Source organism: Vidua chalybeata, chromosome 5 (genome assembly GCF_026979565.1).
Source record: "Vidua chalybeata isolate OUT-0048 chromosome 5, bVidCha1 merged haplotype, whole genome shotgun sequence".
Taxonomy (NCBI): Eukaryota; Metazoa; Chordata; class Aves; order Passeriformes; family Viduidae; genus Vidua; species Vidua chalybeata.
The window spans coordinates 4122906-4134188 of NC_071534.1; the positions used below are offsets into that span (position 1 = coordinate 4122906).

The following is an 11283-nucleotide window of genomic DNA, read 5'->3' on the forward strand; positions in this document are numbered from 1 at the left end:
CAGATCTTCCACAGTACAGATCCCACGATACAGAGCTACATTCTAGCATGTGGAGAGGGAAAAAAAAATTTAAAATCTAAAAAATCAGACTTGCACTGCCAGAAATTTGTAGTAAACATGCTAGAACTGATACTCACTGGGCGACAGGGCCATCTCCCTGACACCTGCATCCTTCCAGGCTGCTGAAAAAGCATCCTCTGTTCTTGCTCTTTTGACAGCTTCCTTTTGGAGTTTAATATGAGTAGCTTCTGGCACTCAGACAACTTGGCAGATGGTGAGTACACAAGAGTCCAGCCACCCCATAGCACGTGAGTGTTGCAGCCACTGGTGACAGAAGAAACTGTACAGGGAAGCCTGGCCTTGTGCGAGGAGCCTGCCCTCTGCCCCACACCCCTTCCTCCACAGACACTGGAATCCAGCTTCCAGATTCCACCATCTCCCCCCATTTCCACCCCCATTCCAGGCTGCCACAGCACCAGGGTGGTCAGGGTGAGGTGTGTGCTGCTGGGAGCACTCTGCTTGCTCTCCTCAGGGTAAGAGGGGACACTTCTTTCTGAGGACCCCTACCCTGTGTGCAGTGGGATGAGAGAGGCCATCAGCTGCAAAGAACAATTGTTGGAAAGCCTCCCTTCCAGTCTGCTACAGGACAGGCCAGAGCAGGCGTGGAACAGCAAACTCTCCAGAGCCTAATAGAGGTCCCTGGAAGTTTGACAGAAACCTTAGAGTTCCATAACACACAGAGGGTCTTCACTTACCACTGGACCTGCTCTGGAAGAGAGAAGATGATGGCACATGGTATTGCTCAGCAGCTGAGTCCAGCAGAGGGGTGGGTCTGGCTTGAAATACAGTGACCTGTCCTGCAAGCAAGGGTGACGTTAATGGCCCTGAGGAGACTCGGAGGGGAAGGGGAGGTGCATTCTGCACAGCCAAGTAGGGGCTGTAATTAGTCTTGCTAATTATTGATCACTAGTGATGCCTTTAGTGGAGACAGTGGTATCTTCCATGCCAGCTGGGGGGCTGGGTCCTTCTGCACTGAATTCTCCTGGCATAATGGGGAAACAGTCATTTTCTGAAATCAAAGTTCCCCTCTAGAGAAGGAGGTCTGTGGGTGCTGTTTAGGTCCCACTCTCCTCCTCCAAAGAGATGGCAGTAGAAGCTGCAGCTGTCCCCTAAGCAGCCCTGGCTGCTGTGTAACACACATCAGGGTAACAGGAGTGGCCTCATGCAGAAATTGGTGAGGAAGAGTCAGATGAGCAGGTGCAGTACTCGTGGCCCTTCAGGAGAGACTGCTCATTCAGGGGAACAGGCAGGTGTGGCATTCCTGCTGTGGATGTTCTGTGGCTGCAGTCTGATTTAGTCTGTGCTTGAGGAGAGCAAAAAGGGAGGGGGATGTCACTGCTATCCTGCTCATCACCATTTCCTTTTGTGCTTCCTTCATCTCTTTCCCACATCACCTCCATGACTGCTGTGTGCAAATTCATGTCTCCGTGTCACTGCCATCCTGTGAATCTGTGAATCTGCCACGTGTCTCCATCACTGTGTGTCTGTGTGTCATGGGACTTCTCCAGCCAAGGCTGTCTTCCATCACTGTAAGTAGAACCACCTAATAGTTAGAAAAAAGAATTAACTAGAAATTCCTAAGCTAGGAAAGACTTTTTTCCACCCTTTGTACAGTGGGGGACTTGCAGAAAAGCATGACAGGGCCAAGGCAGAGTCTGGCTCTGTTTCCCTGGTCTGCAAAGAAGAGATGCTGTTGCTCATTTAGCTGGCTGAGCTGGTGATTGAAGGTCTGTCACTGAGAAGTTGATAAAAGAAGGAACATATGAGCCTCCTGAGGAGCTGCAGTCACAGACAGCATCATCACTCATTGCTATGGCCTGGCTGGGCCTGTGGCCCGTGTTCCATGGCATGTCCTTCACCGTGATTCCCAGCTGGCCCATTCTTTTCAGCTGTTATTCCCAAACCAAAGACCAACCCGTGCCTTCTTGCAGGAGAAACTTGTAGACTACAGTTTTTGTAGACTAGAGTTACTAAGAAGTAACTTAAGTCTTCTTTTCCACACACCAGGGCTTAGCTCTGTCTGATAAATCCCAGCCCAGCTCTGGGATAATGCAGGAGGGCTTTCAAGTGGTTCAACTGATAACTCATAAATCCGTTCCTACAGGCGAGTTAGAAACTCCTCCAAGACAGAGTCCAGACTGTGGCTGTGTTTGTATCTCCCTGCTTCCATATCTAGCTTGTGTTTGCCAATTTGCTCTCTGCCCAGCAAGACATATGTGTGAGACAGAGATGGAGAAATAGAGACAGTTGGAATGTGTCTGACTGGATGGAGAAGAGGAAGAGCAAGAGAGGGTGTCTGCAGATGAAAAAAAAAGAGTGTCCATGTGTGTGGGGGAGTAGCAGGGTGGAAGAATACTATTGGGGCTGGAAGAAATGGATTGCACATGTTGTTAAGAAGGGGCTGTAGATTTTTGCCAGAGATGTTAACATTTTCTTGACTGCACGCCAAGGCTGGTGTATGCGAAAAATATGAAGCGAAGGAGACATTTTGTGAGAGAGAAATTGAGCACACACATTTTTTCCGGGTTATGTGCAGAGGAATTAACGATCAGGGATCTAATGCTCTCCCTTGCCTGACTGTGTACCTCTGGCTCTGCAGCACTGAGCCTATTTCTGCTTCCCAAGTTCTCTTGTTTTTTGGGAAGGTGAGACTTGCTGTTGGAATATGGGCGTGATGTATTCAGACTGCACTCATCATACAAATCTGCTTTTCAGAGGTGCTGAGAAGAAACGTTTGCTGCCACAGATTTTTCTCTGCTCTCAGCATCTCAGTTTCTCTCTGTGTTTATAAGGGCTTCTGCTTTTATGGACATCAGCACAGGTTTGAAAGCTTTTAATTAAGCCAAAAATACTTCCAGCCAAGGCATGCAGCCTAGAAAGAACTATTTCTAGAATTCTGTAGATCATAAAAGTTTCTCTTTTTTTACTCCATGGTAATGAACTCAGAAGATATTTTACAAGATAATTGGTTAAATTCTATGTTTTATATTGGTAACTAAGTGTCAGATTTTGTCACATGTCCCAGAGTAAATCCTCTGACTCGAGTGCATGATTTAATGCTGGTGGGAAAGAGTTCACAATCTGGGCTCTATAGTTCATAACAAGGCACAGCAACTGCCTTTGCTGCTCAGAAGGATTGGTTGCCAAATGTCTGACAAAAGTCTTTCTGGAAGTGCAGATGGTAGCAACGACAGCCTGGAATTAACTCACTCTTTGCTATAAAGTTTGCAATTTTTTATCAGCTCCTCTGGCTGTTTACTAATCCCTGACCAGCAGACTCTCAGGGTGCTGATAACATTTTGATGTCCAGTATGTGCATGCAGAGGCTCAGCCTGAGCCTTTTGCTGATGATGTACATGCTACTGGGCTTCTCTGAACCTCTCAATACTGCTGCAGCTGCATTGCTTCCCAGCAAATTAAGTGTCAGTAGGCTTAAGCATAATCTCTGTCATAGGTCTTGTCTCTGTTGCAGGAGTTAGATTTTAAAGCAGCTTCTTTTCATTCAGCTTGTGCCAAAAAAAAAAATACAAAACCAAAAAACTTAAAGTGTGTGCAGGCCACTTCTGCCAGTTTAAAAATACACCTTGGTGCTGGCCACATTTATCCTGGGTGTGGTTCATGCAGTCTCTTTAACTGAGTTTTCCCTTGCAGGGCCTGGTTCTCCAAGCCCACCATGACAGCCCTCATCCAACGCTGGCTGAGGCTGAGAGGCCTCAGATCAACTTCCATTCTGCATTTTCCAAGCTGATGCTCTCGTTCACCCCTCCCTGAACCCCATCCTTCACACCACTGTACTTTATATGGCTTGAACTCCATCTGCTTTGATGATGTTATAACAGGAAGCTAGTAAAGGATATGATATTATAACAGGAGCTACTAAAGGATGTCACTCTTTACCAGGGACAGGGGAAAAATGAGGTCCTGGTATGTCAGGGCTCTTTGCCACTCATGACATGAGCCATCTGTTAAATTCTTGCAAGCAGTTTGCCCCAACTTTATGAGGTCACCTTTGTGGTCATCACAGCAATTCTTCTGAGCAAGAACTGCACAGTCCATTGCCAACAGCTGTGCTGCAGTGGCAGGGCTGTAAATCCAGGGGCAGCTCAACAGGACAGGGATGGCTTGTGGCTGAGGTGTGGTCTTGCCACAAGCATGTCCCCGAGAAGGGCTGTCCCTGGTCCAGGCTGTGATAGCCTGGCCACCTGCTTCAGGGTTTGGAGCTGCTTTCCCAGCCCCCAGTACAGTGAATTAAGGCTGAAAGAAATGCTGCTCTGTTTCTCACACTCCTTTTGTCTTAGTATGGGGACTTTCCTGGCCAGAATATACTTACCAGCCCTGCAGCTGCTCAGAGCCAGAAGGTGTTTGCAGCTTCTCTCCTTACATCATAAACGGGGATATTCTGCACGCCCCATCAGAAGTGTCTGAAATTGACCCCAGAAACATCTTCTGCTCATCCCAGATCTCCTCAGGACTGTCAGTCCCTGTGACGGGTCCTAGTCAGAGGCATTCTCCATCAGCAGAAAATGGGAGAGGCTTTTCCCTGCCTCTGCAGCATGGGGTTTGCACAGAGGGACAAGGAATGGTGGCAGAGCACAGCCAGACAGCCCCTGGCTGGTGGCAGAGGTGCTGCTGGCCCCTGGAATGACAAGTTTGGTTGATTAATTCGGTGTGAATCCAGGGTGAATACAGAGCGAGGCATTGTGCTGCAGTCAGGCTCTGTGTGCTTTTGAATCTGTGCAAAATGAACCTCACCATGTCACTGAAAGGTGGGTCCCATAGTCTGGGAGGATTTAAGCAGGGGGCTGCCTCCTGAGTGCTGGTTTTTGAGACTTCTGAAGAAAAGCACAAAGTACAATTACCAGAGACTCTGCACTGCAGGGAGGGGTTTGAGTGCCCATCATATTCACCTGGGCAAGGCATTAGAGGCAAGATTGGGCTGCAGTTCCTGGCTCTTAATGGATGTCTTGTGTTGCTGGATTGCCATGGTGGAGAGGAAAATCAGAGAAAATCATGCAGTTTTTCTCTCTTTCTCTCGTGTAATCCACATTGTTTAGACAGCAAGCTCTGCAGGGAGGTGCCTGCTGCTTTCTGCCTGCTCTGGCAGTGCCAGGGGAGAGGAGACCATTGCTCTCAGCAGTGAAGGTTTTACAGTGATGCAAATCACCCATGCAATCACGGATGCCCTCTTGATGCCTTCTCACCATACATTTGCTGATTAAAACCCAGATTGCTGCATTTGTCTATAAATCTTCAGCGCTTCTGCTGCAAGGGGTAAACTGGGTGTCCTCCAGGTGAGGAGGACCCTCTTTCCCACTGGTCCCCCCAGGAGCACTGCCCATGGCTGCTGTGTGGGTGGGAGGCTGCAAAGTGAAGCTTTTGTGCTCAGACCCAAAGCTGATGTAGAAACCATTTCTTGTACTTGCTGCTGGCTGAGCCGCAGCCACCTCTGCCCTAGCAACAAAGCTTCGTATTTCCATCAGCAGCAGTCCCCTGTGTCCTACAGAGGCAGGAGCTGGCTTTGCTACCTCCAACTGCAGAAAATAATTGCCAGAAGGGCCCAAGGCAGTAGTTTCAGGCAAGACAGATTTTGCTCAACTCCTAGAAAGAATGCTCTTGCTTCTTGAGGGAGGCTTAGTGAGGTGGTTCAGCTCCCCCTCATCCCCAAATTAGTTTGGGAGTCCTACAGGGTGTGACTGATGAGTGATGGAGCAGCTGCTCCCTCCAGGAGCCAGTGCTGTTTATTAGCTGGGTCTCTGCTGGCCCTCGAGAGCTGTCATCTGTTTCCCTGCGGTCTCAGGCCAAATCTGTTTGCTGCTGGTGGTTTCTTCTTAACGTGGCACGTACCGAGCCCCTCCAATTTCCTGCTGTGGGCTCGCTGTGAAGTGTCAGTGGGCTCAGGAGGGATCAGCAGCTGATGGGAGCCCCACCGCAGACACGCAGGGCTCCCGCAGGGAGCAGCCCTGGGCACGGGCACAGAGGGCCAGCCCAGGCACAGGTTTCAGTGTTTAAAAACTGCATGAACCAGCGCTGGCTTAGGCAGGAGGGATTTCATTGACATGGCTGGTTCAGTAGGGCCCCCCGAGCTCCTTTGAACCCGAAAGTCCCTGCCTGCCTGGCCAGGGGTCCCTGGCTACTGTGGCCACTGCGGCTCCTCAGCGTGGCAGGGTCCGGGCTTGCTGCGGAAGGCGAGTGGCGATACTGGAGGCATTTCCACATAGGCTGGTTTTCCCACACCACCTAGTGGGAGCAGGGATCACTGCCTGGCTGCTTCCTGCAGCATCTCCTTCCCCTTCTGCTCCGGCGGGCACCTGCTCCCGGCCACCTTTGGAGGGTAGCTGCTCCTCCAAAGTCCATCACCAAGTCTGGAATGTTGCAGGCAGCTCCCGTGTGCCCCTCACGGTGCCCTTGTCTCGCCCCCCGGCAGCTCACAGGCACAAGAAGCACGACACGCTGCAGCCCTGCGACACCGAGTACCCCGTGTTCGTCTACGAGCCGGCCATCAAGGAGACCAACGGGCTCATCGACTGTGGAGACTGCCAAAAGTAAGAGCTGCAGCTTCCCTTTCAGCTGGGGGCCTTGCTGGGGGTGACAGCAGCACGAGAAGGGTCACCTGCCACCGTGCCCGTGGCACAGCCACCACGACAAGCACAGCTCTGGCTACAGAGAGGTGGACACAGAGAGGTGAAGAGACCAGGGTGCTGATTCTTAACAAAAAAAAAAAAAAAATTAAAACCGTGTGTTAATAAGCAGAGGTGGCTGGAGAACAAAGAGTACAGCATTTAAGTATATATATCTTTCCATTCCACAGATTTCAGAAAGGAGCTTTTTCTGTTCTTTCATGTTTCTGGCAAAAGTTTTCTTCTTAGAAAGTTTTCCCTTTTTGCAATACTCTTGGCTTTCCTTGTATTTTTTTTTCATTTTCCCCCTTTTCTGTATTTCTACAGCAACAAAACAAAACTAATCAAAACAAAAAAAAAAAAAGAGACAAAGCAAGGATGGGGGTGAAATAAGTGTTAGACTGAAAGAACTGAAAACAAGAGGCAACTTTTTTATTTCCCATTTTCATTGTAAGTGAATGGACGGTCAAAAGTAACAAGAAAGTCATTGTGAAAAGAGGTTGTTTTCAGTGGTTGCACAGTGCCATCAGCAATCCCATGTGGAAAGGTGACAAAAAGATGAATTTCCACTGATCCAGCTCTTCCTAATGTGAGGAGGCCAAACAGATATGACTGGAACTGCTCCTAAAAAAACCCACAAAACCTGGTCTTCAGTATTGGATCAACTGCAGGAAAGACATAAAGCTTAGAAAAACAGCCTCCACTAGTCAGCATGGCTCTAGGAAAAGCAGAGCCTTGCCAAACATTGTTTCAGAAGAGATTGCAGATTTGATGACAAGGTATTCTGTTAAGCTCTGGGCAGATCCAGAGGAACTGAGTGACCTCTTTGGGTCACAGATCTCTGCTACAGACAAAGCCTGGGAGCTGCCCCTTCCCTGCTGGAGGCAGCACCTCACCAGTGCTGGAGCAGCAGGGGCTGTGTCCTGCTTGGCTCCTTTGTAGCTACAGCCTCTGGCTCCCAGGTGCATCCTGTGCATCTTTTATCCAGATATTTGGGAGAGACAGCCCCCGCCCCCCCACCCCTGCCACAGGCTCTGTGGAGCATTAGCCAGGGCCTGGCATGCAGGCATTCCTGGTGACATCCCACAAGCTCCTGGTGGAGCAGGGGTGGGCCAACTTGGGCAGAAACGTTGGCTTGTGGATTGATGCATGGGGCATCTCTGTCCTGGTGACCGAATCTGTGCATGGCTTGAAGGCTGCTTGCCAAAGCTCCCAAGGCAGTCATTAGTCAGGGAGTGCTAATGAAAGGGTCAGCTGCTGCGTGTGGCATTCAGCACCTTTAAAAGGGGACACAGAAATCCCTGGAGGCTGGAAGGCAGCAAGGCCAGGTGGTGAATAACCAGGGACACTGGGCACTGCTCCAGCACAGTCAGCTTGACCAGTGCAGTGAGCACATCCCCACAAGCCTGTATTTCTATTCCAGAAGCCCTGCCACCAGTGCAGGCACGCAGAGCCTGATGTCCCCAGCCTTCCCTGTGCCCAGTGGCTCCAGGACATGCTGGCTCCCTGCCAAACACCAGCTGGTCAGTGCTGTCACACCAGTGTAGCCCATAATGTTACTGGGTTCCTCTATTTCTCTCTCCAGTAACATGAAATTTAGCACAACTCTGCTCCTCCCAGGACCACAGAATACAGACACCCTTGCATTGTACAAGCACACACATAAATATGTATTAAAATGGCACTGACATACCTCTGGGTGAAGCCAGGCTTTGCTCAGGTGTCATCTGCTGTGATGTGCTGCCCCATCTGGGGAGGGCTTGTGTTGGTTTTGGCTGGTTGGTTGGGTTCTTGGGTTGATTTTGACTTTTGTGCCTAGCATGGAGTTGTAGATTTGAGCCAGTTCAGAGCCAAAAATGAGGTGAAAAAGGAGTGCCAATGGCACTTCTCCCTGGCCTGCTCACTGCTCTCTCCTGCTTTCTGCTGGCACCCTGTTTCCAATGATCACTGTTTTCTTTCCGTTTCTTTGCTGTGGTTCAGGCAATTCCAGGGCTGCTGCTCTGGGCTGGAGAATTGTGCTTTTTTTCACCTGCTCTTCCCTTACAGGATGTTTGTGGCACAGCAGATCGTCAGCAGCAACCTCCTGCTCCTCGTCACGGACACTGTCTGCGATTGCAGTGTCTTCCCACCCGTCCCAATGGATGCAAAAGAGGTCAAATATATCCTTCCATGCACAGCAGGGATGCAGGGCTCCACAGGCCCCGTCATCTCCGCGTTTGCCAGGGTGGAAAATGTGCTTCTGCTGCCATTGCCGTGGGGGTGGAGAGCATCACCTGGCTTGGAGAGGTCTCCAGCCCGTGCAGGGTGACCTGCCCTTCCCTCGTCCTCCCGGGTGGTGCGGTTCCACCCAGCCAAACTTGCACGGGGGCCCAGTGGGTGTGTGTGGCATCCATCCCCTTTCCCTGCCCGCCCTGGCGGTCCTTAACAGCCTCGCACACAACGCTTCAGTGAAGTGCGAGCGGATGCGCTCCCAGAAGCTGCGCCGGCGGCCGGACTCGTGCCACGCCTTCCACCCTGAGGTATCCCGGGACAGGGGGCAGGGAGGGAGGGACAGCTCGCGGCTGGATGGCACCACAGGCACGCCCGTGCCCGAAATGCACGAATGTCTCCTCTTGCACCCTTGCATGGAATGTCTCACATGCCCGTCCTGCTGGCTGGAGCCAGACACAGCCGTGAATGCCTGAGGGGGTTCCTAGCAGGATTTCACGTTAGTACCACCTGGGAAGGGCTTGAGCTCGGAAACCACAGGGTCAGGAGCAAGCACGCACACACACACACACCCTGCTAGGAGCCTAGGAGCCGAGGAGCCATGTGGCTTCCTAGCCCATGGAGGGCTGCTGTGGCCAGCAGGAATAACCCAGTCCTTCCTTGGCTCCTGGTGTGATCTTTCGGCCGCAGGCATCGCTCCCTCTTCCAAAAGTGACAGGCAGGCTTGGCAGCAGGCAAGTTGACCCCTTGTCTCTCATCTCGCAGGAAAATGCCCAGGACTGCGGTGGCACTGCTGGGATCTCTGTGTGTCCGACGCTGCTGCTCCTGCCCCTGGTGCTGCTCCTGCGGTGACGCCGCCTGCGATGCGCCTTACGCGGCAGGGACCCGGCGGGACAGAGCGATGCGAGGGCAGGAGATGGGGTCCCCTCCTGGGACACCCTCCGCCACTTCCCGAGGTGTCCTTCACCACAAAGCCCGGCACGGTGCCGACGGTGGGAGCTGCTGCCTCCTCGGAAGCCGGTGGCAAAAGGAGATGCGAGAGCAGCAGGGGCAGCTCCTGGCACAGCAGCTGCTGAGCGGCTCCTCCCAGACACCGCTCACAGCCGGGAATGCTGCGATCATCGGCACGGAGAACATTCCACATCAGCCGGCCTCCCACCGAGCCGCCTGGGCTGCGGGCGGCAGAGGGCTCGGAGGGGCAGAGCTGGCTCTAGGAGAGCAGGAGGGGCAGGGGACAGCACCTGCCTGTCCCTCAGGGTGAGCCACCGGGATTTTGAACGCCCAGGTGTGGAAGCAGCATGTCCTGGTCTTGGGGGTGGTCCTCAGCCGGGACCCCAGGCGTGGGACACGGCACCAAAGCTGAATTGCACCGACCCCACCTGGAGCCGGGCAGTGGGAGGCAGCACAGATCAACTGGAGAGCTGCAGCCACGCCAGCTCTGCCAAGGAGACCTCTCCTAACACTGCGAGGGCAGCATCCAGGCTCTTGCCTACATGCGGACTTACCTCTGGGAAGGGGTTTTGTATGACCCACCAGAAGAGACTTACCCGCTCTCTTCATTGCAGAAGCAGCCAAGAAACAGGCACTTTTCCCCTGCGAGCAGCACTGCCCTGCTCCCCTGGGAGCAGCTGCCCTTGGTTGTTCCCTGCCCTGAGCCTGGCATTCCCAGCTGGTGGGCACGGGCCATTTCTCACAGAGCTTTACGGACAACGGGTGGGAAGCACCCATTTTTCTTTTTTTTTTTTTCTTTTTCTTTTTTTTTTTTTTGCTTTTTTATGAACTGTTCCATACCATCTCATTAAAAACAAATACATGGCATATTCTACATAGACACCATAGCTTCAGCATGTTTGGTGGTCATCACAGCCCCACACAAATCCCAGGGTGTGGGTGGAGGGACTGCAAACACAGCTGTGGTGGCCCTGGGGCAGCAGGGTACTACAGCAGGAAGGCTGAACCTTTCCCTGGTCACTCTGGGAGGGTCCTGCACCCCTCCAGGCCCCTTGTGTGGCTTGTCACAGCAAGATGTCACCTCCTTCAGGACACAGGCCCTCCTTGCTTGCTGCCTGGCAAGAAGCACTGCCCACACGTGCCCTGCCATGTGCCTGCCATGGGGAGCTGCAGGCTCCTCTCCGGGGCCACCGCACCACCACTGCCACAGCCACCACTGCCGGGCTGGACTCCTGCACAGAGCAGCTGGATGGGAAAGGGCTTCATCCTCACAGCAGCTCTGTCCCTGCCCTGCACTGCAGACACCCACAAGTGCACTCCAGGCCACGCATGTCACCTGACACTGAGGGGACAGGATCAGTCCCAGCCAGGTCCTGGCAGGGACCTTCCAGGACCTTAGAGCTCCCCTGTGGGGTTTTGCCTGGCTGGAGGCGGTGCTACAGCAAAG

General features: G+C 52.4%; 1 protein-coding gene across 1 annotated transcript in view; it reads left to right on the forward strand.

The window, feature by feature from the left end:
• Nucleotides 1–10708, forward strand: part of CACNA2D4 (calcium voltage-gated channel auxiliary subunit alpha2delta 4) — a 123163-nt gene extending 112455 nt beyond the window's left edge. The window contains exons 35-40 of the mRNA XM_053942558.1: nt 219–274; nt 1569–1589; nt 6485–6602; nt 8724–8836; nt 9114–9196; nt 9651–10708. Coding sequence (XP_053798533.1) covers nt 219–274; nt 1569–1589; nt 6485–6602; nt 8724–8836; nt 9114–9196; nt 9651–9737 — 478 coding nt within the window. The 3' untranslated portion in view covers nt 9738–10708. The remainder of the gene's footprint in view (nt 1–218; nt 275–1568; nt 1590–6484; nt 6603–8723; nt 8837–9113; nt 9197–9650) is intronic.
• Nucleotides 10709–11283: the final 575 nt, after the last annotated feature.